Below are 20,670 nucleotides of genomic sequence, written 5' to 3'. Positions count from 1 at the left end.
AAGTGACCCAGCAATTCTAAGCATCTTTACAAAAGGTGCAGGGTCCAAAAAAGATATTTGTACCTTCCAGTTCATAGTGGCATTATTCACAATAGCTGAAAGGTGTAGTCACATATCCATAGATGTTTGGATGGATAAACAAAATGCGGTATAACCACACAATAGAATATTCCTCAGCTTTTAAAAAGGGAAGGAAATTCTGACACATGCTACCACACATATGAACATTCAGGACATTATGCTGAGTAAAATAAATGAGTTACAGGAGGAAGTATATGATTCTATTTACATGAAGTACCTAGAGTTGTCAGATCTAGGTCCAGAAAGTGGAAGGATGGTTGTTTCTAGCCGGGAGGAGGAAGAAAGAGGGGATTGTTGTGTAATGGGTACAGAGCTAAAGCTCTACAAGATGAGTTCTGGAGCTGGGAGGTGGTAGTGGCTGCATAACACTGTGGGTGCACTTCAGTTATACTGAACACGAAAAACAAGATGGCAAATTTTATGTGTATTTTACCACAATTTTCTTCAAAAAGAAAAAAAAGCTGGTGCTATCTATGCCAACTCTCCTTATTCTAAAGGTTAGTAGCTCCATGACACAAGGATGCCTCTCAAGAAGAAAGTCATCTCTGCTCTTACGGCAGACAAAACACAACTAACTGTCTTGTTCAGGAAAACGGAACTAAGACACTTGCAACAAGTGACCTGGGACAAGGTTGGATTACATGACTGCTCCATTGACATAAGGAACTGCTACTTTAAATTTTATTCCCACCTATTTTTTTCATTAACATAACACACTCCTGAGAAGTTCCAAGAGTATGTATGAGTTTGCTAGGATTGCTGTAACAAAGTACCACAGACTGGGTGGTGTAAGCAGGAGAAATTTATTGTTCCATGGCTTTGGGGCCTAGATGTGATGTGTGAGATCCTAGTGTCTGCAGGGTTGGTGTCATCTGAAGGCCATGAGAGGGAATCTGTTCCATGTCGCTTGACCAGCTTCTCTTGCTTTGTTGGAAGTCTTTGGCATTACCACAAGTGCTGCTTTCCCTTTGTTCCTCATTATCCTCTGTGTGTGGCTATGTCCCACTTTCCCTTTTTATAAGGAAACCAGCCATATTGAATTTAGGGCCTACTCCAGTCTGACCTCATTTAAACTAATTACATCTGCAGTGACCCTATTTCCAAATCAGAAACCATCCTAAGATATACTAGAGGTCAGGATTGTGGGGACACAATTCACCCGTGACAGAATGGGTTCATGAAGGGTGCCAAGCCTTCTGAGGCACTGTCTGAGAATCCGGAACTCACTCTTGGAAGAGCTCCTGGAATGAACAGCTCTCTCATGAAGTTGCTCCTCTCACCTTTCTGAGGCCTACCTCTCCCATTCTTGATCTCCTAAGAGGTGCCTCAGTGGAGAGCTCCTTTACCACCTGCCTGGACTTTGGAGTTCATCGTCTACTTTGTAGATTCTCCTGGGCCCTTGCTTTTCTTCCCCATGCACACTGGCCTTTTCGGTCACTAAAGAGCTTCTTGGTGCCTCCACCAATATGGCAGCAGACAAAAAAGTCAGCTCCTTAACTCATTAGGATGCAAAGTGTGTAGTAACTAGCTTTCAAATTAGTTTCTAGATGAAATTTATTTTTGGAACATCTATGAATTTTAATTACCTCTCCTGCTTTGTTATCCAACAGCAGAGCTAGCGAAGCGTGGTCCTAGCAGCTCAGCCAATGACTAAAGGGAGCGGCTGGGATACAGCCAGCAAAGCTCTGTTTGTGACCGAGCATGAAATGCGCAAACTGGTGGCTCCTCAGAGGGTGGGGTGTGCCCTTCCCTGACTGCTGTGACCCCAAAGGTCAGGGCCTGCTCACCTCTATGTGACTTCACCTCTATAGGCCCAGGTATGCATTCATGTCTTCATATGATGCAACAAAAGCACAAAGTAATTTGCTTCCCCAAATTCATAAGAGATGAAAGAGACCCAGTTCTGTGTTTGTTTACTAAGCTCTTGTTCTGAGCCAGCTCACCTAGCAGGTAAACCACATCTCTCCTGTAGCAGGATCCAGACCTAAAACACTATAATGGAAATTGAGATGATTCTGCTTCACACAGGAGGCTCTTTGGAGGGGTTTGCTGAATTAGGGGAGGGCAGGTGCTGAAAGCTTTTTCCATTTTAATACACATTAGCAGAATTTAAAAGCAGTACATTCTGCCCATTCTATATAAGTAAAACTGAATAAATACAGTGTTATCTACTTTTTTTTATTATTTATTTATTTATTGGTACTGGGGATTGAACCCTGGAGCTTTGCCACTTAGCTACATCCTCAGCCCTTTTTATTTTTTAATTTTGAGACAGGATCTTGCTGAGTTACTTAGAGCCTCACTAAGTTGCTGAAGCTGGCCTTAAGCTTGAGATCCTTCTGCCTCAGCCTCCCCAGTTGCTGGAATTACAGGTGCATACCACCACACTTGGCTAGTGTTACCTACTTTTAAAAACCACTCTGAGGGGTCGTGGCTCAGTGACAGAGCACCTGCCTGGCATGTGTGAGACACTGGGTTCGATCCTTAACACTGGGTTTGATCCTTAGAACCACATAAAAATAAACAAATAAAAACAAAGGCATTCGCCCATCTACAACTACAAAAAATTTAAAAAATAAAACACATCTGAAAACCCCTGCCCCCAGCTTGGTTTAACCAAACACTCAGAAAATTAGTCAGCTCAACCAAGAAAGGATCTGTTTCCAACACAGTGTGTTAGAGCAAGTACTGGGCCCAAGTAAACATCCATTTTGCTTTGTGTTCTGAGAAGTCCTTCTAATCCTTAAAAATGTTTGGCTTAGTACTCAAATGTGATCATTACACATAAACACATACTATTAAAAAATTGGCTTAGATCAGTTCTGGTGACCATAGATGGGTTTTCACTAGGAAATGACCTCAGAAGCATTTCCACTTATTAAAGTCAGTTTATTAAGTACAAAGAAAGGAATCTGCAGAGGAAGGCATCAATAAATATAAAATACAGGTGAAACACAGGGAGAGTCACAGACATCAGGGTCAGTGAGGATATGGGAGGTGGCAGGGACGCCTCTCTGATGAGTCCACGGTCAAGGGGCTCAGCCTGTACACTGCCCGAGCTTGGAGGGCGTGCGTTCAGTGACAGGTCTTGAGGACACGCATGATGCCAGATTCCTGAGGTTGCTCCTTATTTGCCATTTTTGGTTTCTGCTCCTTCCTTCCCTCTGTCCTTGAATGGTTTTATTTTAACTTTCTATCCCAGTAGTGCAGAAGAACTTACGAACGCCTCACCGGGGCCAGCAGTCCACGGCAAAGTGGAACCGTCTAGGGCCTTCTCCATCAGGAAAATGAAAGCTCTTAAAAGTATCTTATGCAACTGGAAGGAAGGCAGAGTGGATACTGTCCCCAAAATGATATCCTGACCTTTTGGTAAACTTCCAGAACTAATACAACAAGTCAATAATGCAAAAAGCCTGAGAAAGCTTCTTTATCAAGGATTTTAGCTGAGACTATTTGGCCTGAGTCATCCCCAGAGATGTGAACTTGACGCTGACTCCGTTTCTCCTGTGGGGAACGGGAAAGCACACACTGATGTAGGACACAGCCTGACTGACTCCAGACCACAGCAAGGTGTCTGCAGTCACGTTGGCCAAATCCTGCTCACCTGCATCCTGAAGCCATGAGGAACTGAGTGGATTGTTCCAAAGCAAACCTGTTTTCCACTACCTTCTTCTTCTCCCTCCCCTGTTTCCTCCTACTCTCTCCTTCATCTGTCTCAGTGTTCGCTGCCTCAAGGATAGGGAGCATTCGAGGTCAGCAAAAACCCACCTGGGTGCCTTTGCTGCTCAAGGAAAAGGTGAGGAGTAGCTCTAGCCCAGTTGGAACCTGCATATTCAAGGAGCTGAATGTGCACTCATCTCAGGGAAGCTATGGGCCAGTAACATCCTCCCTCTGCTGGGAAGGGAGTTGGGTGTGGCCCCCGGTGGTTCCCAGATTCCTCGGGTTGTGGCGGTGTGGTGGCCAGGTACTTGAGGCATATAATTCACCAGACATTTTGTTCTACCCTTGTCATATTTTCCAAGGAAATCTTTGCTTGGCTGGGGGGCTGGACACCTCTGGGATAGAATTAGCAGTTCACGATAATCATGACTAGTGTATGTTTTTTCCTAAAGGAAAAAAAAAATACCCAAATCTCCTAAAGCTGACCTTCTCTGGGCTACCAGGATGGGACTGGGAACTTGGAGGAACAGGAGGGAAGTGACAGAGACATGGGCACTAGGAGCACTGTAAACAGTAAGAGCATTGGCTACTTGTAGGATAATTCAGTTACAAAAGGGCCCTGTGGAAGGCAGTGGAGGGGCCGAGCCCTCTCCTGCCTTTACAGTGTGGTATATTTACATTAGGCAGCAAAAAGACATCCCTGTACTGCAGACTGCAAGTGAGACATGACATCTCACTCACCGGAGGCTGCGCGGCACCGTCGGGTGTGGGCACACACTACTTCCTCTGAGCTGCATCGTTTATAAGGCATTATTTGGTTTGATTTTGCAGTTGGTGCAATGAGGATATAAAGTCATGCCAATAAGAAGCTGTTGTGAATACTCTGGACTTTGGGATCACCTACAAACTAAGGACGCTCTAAAATGGTTCAGAATCTAGGAAGGGCCAGCCTGCAAGCATATGTACAGTCACAGGATAGACACAATGGAGTGGGACAGGGCTCTGTCTGTACAGACAAATGCCAAGATACATTTTAAATAATGGGGAAATGGTGGTTGTTTTTAAAAATATTACTCAAATAACTCAAAGTCAACTGCTTTAAAGCCCGTGCAAACCACGTATTTACAATAAATAAGTGCTCCATTCAGAGCCTGTTCGTCAACTGAATACAGCGTGAGTATGGTGGGGCCTGACACATTCTCCGGGGGTGGCCATCCTGTGACATGGAACCCCTGGACCTTGGCTTCATCCATCTTCTCACCGGAGTGTTTTTAGAGATAACTGTGGAAACATGACAGAAGATTACAGGTAGGCTAGAAGACTCACTGCACCCTAGGGTGAACAAAACAGCTTTTCCTCATCCACCCAAGGCCACCAAAGCTGGGAAGAAGGTCCCATCACGTGTAAGGAGCAGTTTTTTACCCAAGGTGTCGTGGTGGCAAATAGGATATGAAGTTGATGATGCGTGGCAGCCTAATGCTGACTTACAAACATTTATAGGACCAAGAACCAGCAATTGACTGCAGAAAGTTCAGGGAAAGTCACGAACATGCTGGAGGTACCAGGTCAGGGCACCGGAAAAGGGGGATTCAGGCCCTCCAACTTGCAGCCCAGCATCCATAAAGGAGAGAGCACTCCCTGGGGCACTATTTGCTGGCTAAAGCCCACAGGTTTCTTTGGGCACTGCTTTGTGTCTCACCAGAGTGAAAATGAATGAGGATTATCTCCAGGGAGCCATGAGAGATCTCAGTGGGATACCCAAAGGAGACTTTTAATCCGCCCTTGAATGGACTGTCATGGCAGAGACAAAAAGCGTCAGTCTGGAGTGATTTAGGTGTGTGGGGACCAAATCCTGCATGATGGTCCACCTAGCCTTGCACCTTGACAGTGTGAAAGGTTCTTCTACGGTGCCAGGAAGAGCAGTGATGTATAGTGTTAAGAACACCAGAGGGAGGTCAGAAGGTCTGGGCATGTGACCTGGGGCAAGCCCCTCAGCCTGCTAGAGCACAGTTTTCTCTTTTGTAAAAATGACATTGGGGCTGGGAGTGTAGCTCAGTGGTAAAGCACTTGCCTAGCATATGTGAGGCCTTGGGTTCTATCTCCAGAACTGAAAAGAAAAAAATAGCATCAAAAGTGTCTCTCCAGCCGGGCGTGATGGTGCACGCCTGTAATCCCAGCGGCTCGGCCCAGGAGGATGAGGCAGGAGGATGGAGACTTCAAAGCCAGCCTCAGCATCAGCAAGGTGCTAAGCAACTCAGTGAGACTCTGTCTCTAAATAAAATACAAAATAGGGCTGGGGATGTGGCTCAGTGGTTGAGTGCCCCTGAGTTCAATCCCTGGTACCTCCCCGTCACCAACCCAAAAAAGTGTCTCTGCAAGCTTGATCACCAGGTTATTAAAAGGATCAAATGAGATAATGTATATAAACCAACTAAAAACTGTAAAGAGTCACGTAAATATATGGGACTATGATTACGATGCTGACTCTATTTTTCTGATCACAAATTCCTTGTGGAAAATGTGAAAATTGCAGAGGTACACTAGGAAGAAAGTAAAAAGCAGTGATCATCTTCTACAGACAGTTTTCCCAAATATAGGATTCTTAGTTGACTATTTGACAGCTTTTTTCTTTTTTGAATACTTTCAATATACCAGCTTACCATCTTCTCCCCTCCGAAGTTCTAATGAGAAATCTGCTGATAACCTTGTTGAGGATGCCTTGTATGTGACAAGTCAATTCTCTTATTGCTTTCAAGATTTCCTTTTCTTCAAAAGTCTTATTATGGTGTGTCTTAATGTGAGACTCTATGAGTTCATCTTAGAGTTTATTGAGCTGCTTGGATGTTTATATTCATGCATCTAATCAAATTTGTGAAGTTTCAGCTTTTATTTCTTCAAATATTCTTTCTATGCCCCTCTCCTCTTCCTGGGAACATAGCTCTGATGGGCTCTGATCACTTTTAGTGTTTTTTCCTTTTGTTCTTCAGACTTTATAATTTTGACTGTCCTTTCTTCAAGTTCACTGATTCTTTTTTTTTTTTTTTGCTGGCTCAAGTCTGCCTTTCATTTCCTCTAGTGATTTTTTTTCCATTTCAGTTGTATTTTTCATCTTCAGAATTTCTTTGTTTTCTTTCTCTTTATTGATATTTCCATTTTGTTCATATATGATTTGCTTGAATTTCTCTACATCTTCCTTTACCATTTTGAGCAATTTAAGAGTTGCCTTTTTTTTTTTTTTTTTGTAGTGGGGATTGAATCCAGGGGCATTTTACCACTGAGCTGTATCCCCAACCCTTTTTAAAATTTTTTATTTTGAGACAGGTTCTCACTAAGCTGCTTAGGGCATCACTAAGTTGCTGAGGCTGGCCTTGGATTTGCTATCCTCCTATTTTAGCCTCCCACATCACTGGGATTACAGGCATGTGTCAGCATGCCCAGTATGAACATTTTTAAAACTGGTGTTTTAAACTCTTTGTCTAATAGATCTATCATCAACTGGTTTTCAAAGATGCTTTTTGCTGATTTTTTGTTGTTGTTGTTGTTGTTGGAAACTATACATTTGAATCAAACAGTGCTGTAACACTGGGAAGCAGATCCTTCTCCTTCCCCAGAGTTTGCTAGGGGTATTCGTTATCATTTTTATTTTATTTTTATCTTATTATTTTGTAAGTTATCCTACCCAAAATCAGCTCAAGGTGTCAATTTAAGGTCTTCTCGGGCCTTTTGGAGCCTGTGCCTTTTTCCCTTGAGCATACATTGTTATTCCTAATTTCCCCCACATATGAAGTTGCTTTCGAAGGTCATGGTCTTTAAGGTTTTGCCTCCAAAAGTGGAAACAGAGAAAAATGAAGGGAAGAAGATTCTCCTGGAAGCTGCTTCAGCCAGGAGCAGAGGGACCTGAGGCAGTGGGAGGAGGTGCAGTGGTGGATGCTACCTCTTTATCTGCACCCTTGTTCTCAGAAGCAGCAGTGGGCCATCAAGCCCAGATCCACAACATGTGGAGAATGGGGGTATTTTTTCTTTTTCTTTCTTTGCCGTTCTTGGCTCCCCCAAACTGTGTGCAAGTTACTCCAAGAACGTGCATGGCTGCCTGCTGTGAGGCCGGGTGGGGGCGGGCAACTGCTACTGTTACAAGTTGACCAAAAGCAACTCTGATTTATTCTCCAAACATCCCCTGGACCTTGCAAGCCTTCAGTAGACCCAGAGTTCCACACCGTTCCTTCCGATGGATTCTGCCAGTACAGTTGTTGTCCAGGTGGGGAGACAGATTCCAGTGTTTCTTATCCTATCATTCCCCAGAATCCTCTCCACCTATTAACAATTCTGTGCATTCTCTTCCTCTTCTCTTTCTTTCTTATGTACACATGCTTCTTTAGCTACAATTGTACACCTGTTAAAACCTGGGATCATCTGAGAACCAGCATTGCTACTCTTGGGTTAGCTACTGTTAGAAAAGGGGAATGCTTGTTTGCTAGAGGAAGTACCACCTGTCCCAGGGACTACCCTGGCTTTTGGGAATCTAGGCCCTTCCTTCTTAGGTACTTTCCTTCACGCTCCATACAGCTGCAGATGACCCAGGGTAACAGCAAGCCAGCCTGTGGTCTGTTACACAGAACTCTGAAAGAGGAGGTGGCTAGAGGAGGAGTGTACAGGTTTCAAAGAAACAAAGGACTTTTAAATGTGAAACTCCATTCTGTACAGTGAGAAATGTCACTTCTGCCCAGGTTAGGAGACACTTTTGTCTCAGTCGCATGGGGTGAGAACAAGGGCATTTCTTCCAAGACTGCCTTAGCACACAAGCACTGGTGTGGTCTCCCTCCTGGCTGTGTCAATTTCCTTTAGTCACCAGGACTTGGCTTGTGAGTAAATCTGGCCAAGATCAATTATAATATTGACGGAGGGAAAAACTCTAAGGGCACTAAAAGAAACCATGTGTTCTACAGGTGAGAGGGAACACTGAGTTCGATTTTATAAATGTTATCGGGCTTTTCTCACAGGCTTCTCAAACCATTCTATTCAGGGAAGAATGGGCAGTGACAGTGGTGATGACAACAGAATGAGTCCAAAGGGGTTCTCAGAGGCTCAGCTTGCCTCTGCATGTGGTGGTGATCCTGGGGCCCCTTCCAGACTGCACAGCTTGAATTCTGAGTATTTCATTCTGGCTTGAAACAAAGGCATGCCAAAATGACTTTTCCCGAAGAAAACTAGTCTGAGGAACTCTTCCCAGCATTTCTGTGCTCCCCAGGAGAATTCCTGGCTTTCCTTGAGGGCTGTGTTACCTGAGCATTTCTGCCTTTGATGTCATCCGGGCTCTGTCCAGCTGCCTCAGCCTGGAGCCAGGGACCAGGTGTGCGGCCTGCGAGAAACAAGAAAGATCTCACCATCAAATGGCCCAGGGAGGGCTGTGCGCATTTCACCAAGAAACCCGCTGAGCACCAGGACAACATGAGCCCCCAAACCTGAGACCACTGGGCTTCTGGTCCTAGAGTGTGCTTCCGCCTGGCGTTCTAGGCCACAGGCCACAGACACAGGGTTGTTATTATCCTATGCGCTGTGCAGAGTACCACGTGAGGCCCATCACCTTTAAACCTGTTAGTACTTCCTGACTCATGGCACCCCATGACCTCCAGCTATACCCATCTGCAGTGTGCCAGGTACCATGCCAGGGTCAGTTATACCCATGTCCCAAAACCCCTAGGACAGTCCAAGTTCCCGTGCTACTTGAAAAGCAGCAAGAAATGAAGAAACAATTATCACAAATTATTTATGATACTGAAAAACTGATAATAACCTGTGTTCAACAAAGGGTTCTAGGTAATCTAGGGTTCAGTAACATACAATGGAGTACTAGGCAGCTATCTTTTTACAAAGTCTTAATTTGGTGGGACAAAACTATATAAATAGAACAGTCTAGGGCTGGGTTTGTGGCTCAGTGTTAGAGTATATGCCTAGCAAGTGTGAGGCACTGGGTTCGATCCTCAGCACCACATGTAAATAAATGAATAAAATAAAGGTCTATCAATATCTAAATATATATATTTTTAAAAATAGAAGCCTTCAATTATTTTTAAAATTCACTAAAAACACAACTAACAAATGAAAATGTTTCCTCTTGAGTAGAATTATTATTTTTTAAAAATTCCCCTTAAGAAATATTCCCGAAGTTTTCTGTGATGAGCATACATAAGCCATTGTGACAACTTTGTAAGGTATGGTTTTAAAAATGAGCTATCACTCAGAGGGGTCTCTGAAACTTAACAAAACATTAATAAAATGGGAACTGTAACTTTCATTAAAACATTTTTTAAATTAATGAGTGCACTGGTTCTAGAATACAGGTATTTTGGAGCAAACAATGTAGGAATCTCAGATTTTTAGACAGTTTGAGTAAAAAGGTACTGACAAGACAGCCCCTGATCTAATTCACTGAGCGAGGACAACCTTGGAAATGACTGTTCTTTGATTTAGGAAACTCCTGTCCACCCCTGCCCCAAGCCCATGCCCAACTGTAAACCCAAACCTGACTCTAGACATGGCTGACTGGCCCCTGGGGGCCAACATCTCCCCGTTTGAAAATCACTGGGCAGTGAAACAGACTTCCCCAGGTAAGCAGTTCTTCCTTGTTTTCATAAAGATGCTTGGAAACAAGAGCAGAGAGGTTAAAAGAGAACCAGTTTCTCCATAAAACAGAAAGGGCTACTCGGGTCTTAACGCAAGAGGCATTTCACTGGGGCTAGAAGTCAGTGGCGGGGATATTGTCAGGTTAGACAGAGCGCTTTGGATTCAAAGATGGCTTTGAAGGGATTTCCCCTTATGAAATGCCACTAGAACCTTCTGGAATTCATCAAGTGGGGCCATTCTGCTGAAACAGTGTATCACACGAGTTATTCTCCATGGAAAGGCATTTCATATTCACCCAAACTACAGTTTTCAAACTTTTGGTACTAGAGCTCACAATAAGAAATCTTTTTAGGGCTGGAGGGATAGCTCAGTTGGTAGAGTGCTTGCCTAGCAAGCAGGGCCCTGGGTTCAATCCCCAGCGCTGCAAAAAAAAAAAAAAAGAAAAGAAAAGAAAAGAAATCTTTCTACATTTCTTCCCCATCTCCAGTCCCCTGCACTGGCAGAGCCCGCAGTGAATGCTGCTGCCTTTGCTGCCATCTCCTGCAAACAGAAGGCTCTGCTTCCCTGCTAATGAACTGGGGATGCGAGAGTGCTGGGAGGAACACGGGAGCAGCAGCCCTGGTGGGAGAGGCTGCTCTGTGCTGCCCTGCGGGGTTGAAAAGGGAAGGTCTGTGCTGGGGCTGAAGGAACAGGACCCAGGGCCAAGACGGCGTCCAGACTTGTTCTTTCTCATGTGCAAACCAAGCATGCCTTGTACCTTTCTCCAAAATCCATTCTGTAGCCAAGTGATATGAGGATGGATACGTAGGCCTTGGAGAGTGTCCAGAAAGGATTTACAAACTTGGCTGGCCATTAAGGCAGGGCCTCCTGGAGATTCTTCTACTGGCCTTGGAGTGCAATTCCCGGGAACTGGGAAGGTGGACTTGAGAAAGGCAGACTCCTGTGAGGAGCAGACCAAATGATGGGCGCAGGGCCAATGATCTGTCCACACCGTGGTCCACCATGGCAGTAAAGAGAGGAGACAGTGTGCTGAGATGCAAAGAGCACTGGACGTGGAGCGGAGATCTGAACTAGCCTGACCACAGGCAGCAGAGGCAGGCCGCTGTACTTCTGCCTCGGTTTCTCCAGCTGTACATGAAGGCAGGTGGCCCCAAAGGGCCTCCCCGTAATCTCTAAGCGAAGGGAATGATGGGTTCCATTGGATCTAGACCTTCCATCTGGCCTTTTTCATCCTTTCCCACTGTCACTGTTGTCATAGAACTGACTGGCCCAGGAGACTCACTGTCCCTTCCTTGAGCACATCCCTCTGGACTCCGCCCACCCTGAGAGAGGTCACCCTACATGCCACAAGCCTCTGGTCCTCCACAGGTGCTTGGACCTGTGGGTGGGCTAATCCTCTTCTTTCCAATAATTTGCAATTTAAAAGTTCTAATGATTACTGAAAGCAATATTCACTTATCAAAAGAATTCAGAACCACAGACAACCACTGAGTGACAAGCACCGTTCATATTTCTGGTCTCTCTATTTGATCAAATTCTCTTTCTCTCCACAGACACACGTTAATTTATTTTTTAAAAAATTGAGACCATAAACTGGATGTGGAGGCACACGCCAGTAATCCCAACGGCTCAGGAGGCTGAGGCAGGAGGATCACAAGTTCAAAATCTCAGCAGTTTAGTCAAGCCTAAGCAACTCAATGAGACCCTGTCTCAAAATAAAAAATGTAAACTGGGCACAGTAAGCACATGCCTGTAATCCCAGCAGCTTGGGAGGCTGAGGCAGGAGTATCTCGAGTTCAAAGCCAGCCTCAGCAAAAGTGAGGTGCTAAGCAACTCAGTGAGACCCTGTCTCTAAATAAAATACAAAAACAGGACTGGGAATGTGACTCAGTGGTCTAGTGCCCTGGTTTCAATCCCTGGTACTCCCCTACCAAATAAATAAATAAATAAGTAAAATAAGTGCCTGCCTCGCAAGCACAAGGCCCTGGGTTTGATCCCCAGCACCGCAAAAAAATAAAATAAAATAAAATAAAATAAAATAAAATAAAATAAAATAAAAAAATAAAATAAGTAAAATAAAATAAAGTAAAACTTTTTAAAAGGCTGGGGATGTAGCTCAGTGGTTAACTGCCCCTGTGTTCAAAAACAAACAAACAAATTATATTTATTTTTTGTATACTTTCTGGTATTATTTTATTCAACAAGGTGGTGTTAACATTTTCCCAGTGTTGCTGAATATTTGGCAACACTTTTTTAATGGTTTCTTGGTTTTCCATCTTGTGGCTCTGTTTTAATTTTTTAAACTCCATTGATGGAGATTTGTAATATATCCAAATGTTTTATTCTGTAAATGGTTTAGTAATGTATATACGAGTGAGCCTTTTTATTTTACTCAACAAGTATTTACTTAGTGCATGCATGACTCCATTCTGAGATGGGCCAGGGCATAAGGCACAAAATTGGTGCCATCTCTGCCATTCAGGTCTGTTCTGGGAAGACAGACAAGGGGCAGGTAAACACAGCACATGACAGGAGGTGATAAATACCTTGAAGACTATTTAAAAACAGTGTGAAGAGAATGAAAAGAGATGGGCCAGAGAGAGCTACAATTTTACATCAGGCAAAGATTGTCTGATAAGGTACTGACTGCTATGAACTGAACTGTGTTCCCCCCAAAATCACAGGCTGAAATCTCAACGCCCAGTGGGATGGTATTGGCAGATGTGCCTCTGGGAGGTGATGAGGGTTAGATGAGGTCATGAGGGTGGGTCCCATGTGGGATTAGTGCCCTCGCAAGACAAGATGCTAGAAAGTGTGTTCTTCCTCTACCATGTGCGTATAGTGAGAAGGTGGTTCTCTGCAAAGCAGGAAGAGAGGTCTCACCAGAAACTGAATCAGCCAGCACCCTAATCTTTCCAGCTTCTAAACAGTGAGAAAATACATGTCTGTTAAGCCAGCCAGTCTATGCTATTTTGTTTTGGCAGCCTGAGCTGATAGAGACAGGTACCATTTGATCAAAGATCCAGAGGAAGTAGAGAATAAGTCTGTGGCTATCTTAGGAAAATGTCTCATACATAAGGAAAAACAGATGCAAAGAACCCAGAGGTAGAATTGTGCTTGGAATGTTCTAGAAATTGAGGTGGTATTAGAACAAAGTAAGGTGGGAGAATAATGGTGAAAGAGGAGAGGGACAGTTTGAGCCATGATAAAAATTTCTCATTGATTTAGAGCAAGATGGGAATTTACTGGAGGATCTGGGGCAGAGGGCAGCTTGGCTGGGCCTGGGCTTTAGACATATCACTCGTGCTACAGTGGGAAGCAGAGAAGCCTGTTAGCAGTTTCCTGTGGTAATTTGGGAAGGAAATTCTAGTGGCTTTGGCCAGGGTCGGGGTAGAAGAAGAGGCAAGAGATCAGATACCACTTTGCCCTCACTACAATGTCTACTATGAAATAAAATTAAAATTTAAGAGTGAAAACAAGTGCTGATGAGGATATGGAAAAATTGGAACCCTTATGTGCTTTTGGTGAAAATGTAAAATGGGGGAGCTGCTATGGGAACTGGTAGGGCGGTTCCTCAATCAATTAAAAATAGAATTACCATATGACCCAGCAATTCTACTTTGAGATATATACTCAAAAGAATTTGAAATCAGGGTCTTAAGGAGATATTTGTATAGCTCTGTTCACAGCAATAGTATTTTCAATAGCTAAAATGTAGCAGAACACAATCGTCCAGCAATAGATGGATGGATAAACAAAATGTGGTATATATGTGTACGTATATGAGTGTGTCTGTGTATGTGTACATATATATACATATATATTGTTCTGCCTTAAAAAGGAAGGACATTCTAACAAATTACAACATAGAGGAACTTTGAGGACATCATGCTAAGTCAAAAAGCCTGTAACAAAAAAGCAAATACTGTATGATTCTGCTTATGGGAAGTACTTAGCGTACTCAACATCATAGAGACAGAAAGTAGAATGGTGGTTGCCAGGGGCTGGGGAAGAGGGAAATGTGGGGTCATGATTCCATGGGTGTAGAGTTTTGGTTCTATAAGATGAAAAGCATTCTGGAGTTTGGAACATTTTCACCACCCCAAAAGGAAACTCCATGCCCATTAGCAGTCACTCCCCATTTTCCATCCCCCAGTCCCTGGAATGCCTAATCTAACTTTCTGACTCTATGGATTTGCCTATTTTGGACATTTCACATAAATGGAATCCTACAATTGTGGTGGCCGTGTTTGGTTTCTTTCACTGAGCATGTTTTCAAGTGCCATCCATGTTGTAGCGTGTCTCAGTCCTTCATTCCTTCTTATTGCTGAACCATTTCTAGTTACAGGACAATCATGCATTGTTTATCAATTCATCGGCTGTTTCCACCTTTTGGCTATTGTGAATTATGTCGCTATGAATGTTTCTGTACAGCAATCATAGCATAGTGTTTTTTTTTTAACACTAGCTTGAAATTCTTTGGGGTATATACCCAGGAGAGGAATTGATGGGTCCTTCTATAATGATAATTGATGGGTTGGATATGGAAAGTTCCACTTAGGCCCAAGTCTTCAAGGTCTGGTCCTCAGCCTGTGGTGTTCTTGGGGTTTGGCAGAAACCTTTAGGAGATTAAATCTAGTGGGAAGACTTAGGTCATAAGGGTGTGCCCTTAAAGGGGACTATGGACCCTGGTCTCTTGAGAAAGACCCTGGCTGCCATGAGAGGAGCAGCTTTGTTCCACCACCAGCTTCCTGTGATAATGTGCTGCCTTACCATGAACCCAAAAGCACTGGACCAATCAATCATGGACTGAAACCTCTGAAATTGTAAGCCAAATAATTTTTTTCTCTCTTTAATTGATTATCTTGGTTACTGTATTACAGTAAAGGAAAACTGACTAACACAGGTCATATAGTTATTTTATATTTAAATCACTGGAGAACACTAATGCATTACTAAAATATTTAAATAACTAGACAAAATCATCTTACCAGTGGGGGAAAAAACAGCCATTAACTGCAGAGCAGAGACAGTGAATATGTCTACTGGAAAAGCTAAGTATTAGGGTATTTGTGTACTCTGGTGTGTGTGTGTGTGTGTGTGTGTGTGTGTGTACTCTGGAAGGACAGGGAGAAAACAAGCAGGATGAGACAGAGTGAGCACCACCACTTCTGAGCATGAGAACCTATGCATCTCACAGAAACAACACTGACTCCCAGACCTTAAAAATTCTAATATCTGGGGGAATCAGTTCAATAGTGAGCAAGAGGAAGACTTGTGAGAAACAGAGAAATGTGATCAGATGGGTGTAACCCACAGCTGTCTCACACTAACATCATTAACAAGGCTCTCCCCTGTGGCTCACAGGGACAGCAGGAATTATGCTCATTTAATTTTGAGGGAGTCTACTGAATTATTTCATGTCCACTGATTCCATATCAATCTAAAATAGTTATCTTATTATTTTTTTTTGGTCATGGTGGTAATGCTTTATTTTTACTTACAAACAAATTAGGGTTTAAACAATTTAGTAAGAAATTGTTTAATTATCAGGTAAAGATCTAATGAAAAAGAACCTTCACTAATACAACTATGAATAACAGCATCTTCAAGGAAACTAACTTGTATTTCTGTATCTTTTGTCTTTATAACAAAATAGTTCATTCAATGTCTTACATCAACATTTTATGTCACTAGTTCAATGATTATTAGCCTTTCAAATTTTCTCTGCTAAATATGCTTATGTCTGCTGGTTTTTTAACTTCAATCAATGATTAATAAAAATTCAAGGTATTAAACATTAATTCCATAATATGTCTTTAATCTGTACTCACATTTGGAACTAGGAATGTGACAAAAGGGATAATATCCTTAGTTACCTTATTTTTGAAATTGCAGTTTACCTTTCTAGTCTGTAGGATGTCAGTTTATTTAGCAGGCTTTTTTTTTTTTTTTTTTTTTTTTTTTACTGTTCCTTTCTGAACAACAGGGGATTACTTTTGGGGTGGGCACTGATGCAAACATTTCTCGAGACAGGGCACAGAGCCTAGACTGCCAACTGTGCCCTGAAGGGGGTCATGGAGTACAGCTGTCCTATTCTCAGGCACAGTGGGCAGGGTGATGTCTGCCATTGCTGACTTCCTAAGTCATGCCCAGTGAGAACAGAGACCCCGAAGTCTTCCTCGGATACCTCATTTCACAAGATTATTTGCTTATTTCACAAGATGAGGAAAGGGGTGTTACTTAAGGACACTCCCCAACTTGTCACCTCTGGGAGCCTGTGTGGCCTTACCCAGTGGGGCACCTTATGCTTAGTGTATCCTGGGGGACTTAATGGTTCCTAAATGCACCGGTGCCATCATGCTCTCCCCTGGGCACATGCAAGCAGTGCCCTCTCTCTAGGCCGTGTGACCTGCCTTCTACTCCCTCCCCCAGTGCCCTCAGCTCCAGCCGTCAGTCAGGAAGGCGCTCTCATGTGTTGTGCCTACTTCTCACTCATTTCTCAGGAGTGTGCACGGTGGGAACCTTGCTTCTGACTGCAGCCTCTGGTGCCTGCAGGGTGCCTGCTGCGCAAGGGCAGTGTGGACACATTTGCTGAACTGAGCAGGAACGGGAGACCCATGCAGCACCTGCCTCCTCCCACTGCTGGCTCTTCAGTCCTTTTGAACCCTAAAGGGACAGGGTTTCTCCCCCATGTGCCTTATACCAATCCTCTCCCTTTCTCTCAAGTCAGAAAAGTGGTATTTACATGTGATTAAAAGAGAATACAAGGGGCTGGAGTTGTGGCTCAATGGTAGAGCGCTTGCCTGGTGTATGTGAGGCCCTGGGTTTGATACTTAGCACCACATATAAATAAATAAATAAAATAAAAAATCCATTGACAACTAAAACAATATTTTAAAACAATAAAAAAATAAATAAAAGAGGACACAAGGCCCCCCTCTCTGACATGCGGTCCCATAGCCAGCAGAGGAAACTCTGCTTAGGCTGGTGCTGCAAGCCCACCTGCTCTGAAGAGAGCAGGCTGGAGCATCTCTGCTCCTCAGGAAGCTGCAGAAGGGACCTCACCAAGGCCCTTCTGAGAGGTCAAGGTCACTGAGCCTGGGTCCCAAATTCCTGGTTTCAAGTTAGTCCTGGATTCTAATGTTGTTTCATTAGGGTGCTCAGGCGAGTGGGATGGGGTCCTTACTTAGGTGGCAGGGTAGGAACACATCCAACTCTCACCCCATATTGTTGAATCTGCCCCCTCCTACTACCGCTTGCCCAACCTGACTGGCTCAGCACTACATAAGAACTGGCTCAATTTAAGTAGCGGGCAGCAACACTGTGGTCAATACCCCACCCTTGCTTTTCTCTTGCTTCCCTGCTGTTCTGACCTCAGTCTCCTCCTCTCTTCCCAAGGCTGAACAGGTAAGCTGAGGTAAAGCCTCTCTTGGAGCCTGATCACACTATGAAGTCAGCAGGAAGCCTTCTCCTGGCTGAGTCTTGACTGTACACCAGAATCACCTGGCAGTTTTAAAAAATAGTGACATCTGGGTCCTACCCTGGATATTTTGATTAGAGGCAGCCTGGAGTTCAGGACTTTTGAAAAAGCTCCTAGGTCATTCTAACAGGTAGCCATGGTTGAGAACCATTGACCTAAGGATATTTTCCTTTTCATGGTTTGTCAGAATTCTGAATTGGAGGGATTCTATTTCTTTCCCAGCTTTTCATGTAAAGTCCCTGTATCCCATTTCAGTGTTGTTTGGGGGTTTTTAGTTCCCTAGTCGAAAGTCCCAGGGAAGACAGGGATGTATGGTAAATTTAGGCATTCAAATCTGATGACAGTTAACCCTGGTGTTGTGTAAAAAACAAAAACAAAAACAAAACCTCCAAATGAACTCTAAGTGCAAGGACAAATACATATTCTGAAACTTCCAGAAGTATACACTTACTGCATCCTTGCAGCAGGACAGTAAAATCATGATGTCATCCTTCAGGCAGTATCTGGTCAATCAATACACACAGAGCACCTACTTTTGGAGTGTCAGGCAAAGCTGGGAGTCTTGTCAAGGTGGTACTTACTTCGGGGGACTTTGCTGGGGTAAATCTTCTGGCATGGTTTATATTCGTCTGGAGGGGGGAAGTCTTCCACAGAATGGAACGTGAATTTAGACTCGAAGTCATCTGCACACACGGGAAATGGTAAAGTTTACTTGGGTTACTGGCGGGCCCCAAGTTGGATCATTCCAGGAGAACACATGTCACTCTGAGCGAATGCACTGTGCTCTGCCTGCTTGGTGTGAAGATGTTGATGGCAGGGCCATTCTGCCCAAAGACATCTATCCACCTTGCACATTTACTGCTTGGCTGGGAGGAGGGCAAGCAGGAGAGTGAGATCAACAGTCATTTCCCAACACGCACCAAACTTACTCCAACCCACAGCTTAAGGAAGCTCCTAAGGGGACAGAAGTGAGCTCCTGGTGCAGAGAGGAGTGGTCACGTTGCTCTTCCATGGGCTGACTCCTGCCTCGTGACCTGGGTCTTGTGTCTGACCATAGCCCAGCACACAGGGTGGGGCAGAGGTTGCGGTTACATCTGACTCCAGATGGCTTTAACTTCCTGCCTCCATAGTTTTGCTCCAATTGTCCCGCTACCTCGTGGGCCTTCCACGCACTCTTTGCCCATATCCCAATCACTCTGGCTTCTCAGGCTCATGTATCCTTCCTGCACACACATGCACGCACGCATGCACACACCCACGTGCATGGCTTAAATGCTCGTTTTCTTTCTGTTCTCTAATCTGAATCAAAAGTCTGGAGAGTGGGCCCTGGAACCATCCAGAAAGTGGTGGAAGAAACCCTAATTCATAGGCCCTGTATGCTGTCCTGTGTTTGTGTGAGCCCACAGTTCACTGGAAAGCACACGAGCTCTCTCTGGGGGCCAGGGGAAATCAAGTCCTCATGGCACCAACCCCACAGGTGTGCACCCCACTTACCAGTGATGTGTAGGCTTCCATTCCTCAGCTGACCTCCGGGCTGCTGGGTGGGCGTCCAGGCAGAGTTCTGCTGGCTCTTGCTTGAAAGCTCTGTGGTGGGTGATCTTGCAGGGGGTGCTGGAGGTGGATTTAGCTTTCCCCCACTGGTCCCTTATATGGAAGATGACAGGGCATTCAGAGTTAGGAACGAGGACAGTGAGGTTATAACTTTATGTGAGAGATTAGATGTTTAGATCTCTGGAGATATTACAATATTATGAATGAAAGGGCAAATGCTTGAATCAAACTGGGACTGGATCTTGGTTTTCCCACTGGGATAAATAACGGCTTTTTTGTACCTCGATTTTCTTATCTGTAATATGGGAATACTAGAACACCTATCTCCTAGGGTCAAGAGGACTGAATAAGTAGATTTGAGTCAAGTGATATACAGTAAGTGCTCAATAGTTGTTGTGATAATATTAATGATGATATGACCCTCATTAAAAGATGGTATAGCTGAAGGAAGGGACCCACTGCAGAGTGACAGGAACAGCAAAGGTAGTTGCTATGTAGGGCCCAGAGGGAAGCCAGAAGAATGAGTGGTAGGGGCATGTTCCTACCCTCGATTCTGCCCCCACCAGCTCGTCTGCATTGCAAACTGCTGGTTCTCCTGCAGGTCCAATCTAAATCCTTTCCGATCACCAGGGCCCAACTCAAATCCAACCTACATCCTCAAGCCTTCCCTGGTCACTTGGTCAGAGGCTCCTGTCCTCCTCTGCCAATGCTTTTCCGTGTGACCCTTGGTAGTCAACAGCCCACTGTCCAGCTCCTCCCTACAGGTATTCCACAGTTGCTCATTTCCTCAGTGACATTGCCACCATCACTCAGCTGCCTGAAACAATGCCAGTACGCCACCATTCCCGGTGCTAGAAGCTCACACTTACAACCTCTTTCCCTTCCCCCAAGTTGGGCTGAAGTAGACGTTATCCTCGTTTTATATGTGAAATCAAGTTTCACTTCCAGAAGACACCGAGGGAGAGGCCCGACAAGCCTTCTGGAGCAGATGGGGTGCCGGCAGTAGCTGTGGTGATCTCTGAGCTTCTGCTCTCTCCGCAGGGCCTGCCCATCCACCCTCTCCTTCCCAGACTCCTTTCCCTCCCTCTTCTCTTCCTAGCACCTAGCAGTTATTTGATCCCACAAGGAGACTAAAGGGCTAAAGGAACTACTAACCCTCCTCTGGATGGGAACTTGCCCCTCCTTGTGGGAAGGAAGAAGAAAGGAAGAAAGTAACAGGCTGCCACCGGCGACATGCAGGCCCTCACTGCGTAGTCACAGCAATGCCCTGTGAA

At 44.4% G+C, this 20,670-nt stretch overlaps 1 protein-coding gene across 1 annotated transcript in view; it reads right to left on the bottom strand.

The window, feature by feature from the left end:
* Positions 1–2,933: 2,933 nt before the first annotated feature.
* Wipf3 (WAS/WASL interacting protein family member 3) overlaps positions 2,934–20,670 on the bottom strand; it is a 170,760-nt gene continuing 153,023 nt past the window's right edge. The window contains exons 8-11 of the mRNA XM_047562137.1: positions 19,340–19,489; positions 18,427–18,528; positions 9,021–9,097; positions 2,934–5,022 (exon numbers count right to left, since the gene is read on the bottom strand). Of these exons, the coding sequence (XP_047418093.1) occupies positions 4,999–5,022; positions 9,021–9,097; positions 18,427–18,528; positions 19,340–19,489 (353 nt within the window). The 3' untranslated portion in view covers positions 2,934–4,998. The remainder of the gene's footprint in view (positions 5,023–9,020; positions 9,098–18,426; positions 18,529–19,339; positions 19,490–20,670) is intronic.

Source organism: Sciurus carolinensis, chromosome 8 (assembly GCF_902686445.1).
Source record: "Sciurus carolinensis chromosome 8, mSciCar1.2, whole genome shotgun sequence".
Taxonomy (NCBI): Eukaryota; Metazoa; Chordata; class Mammalia; order Rodentia; family Sciuridae; genus Sciurus; species Sciurus carolinensis.
This window is presented reverse-complemented; position numbering and strand designations above follow the sequence as displayed.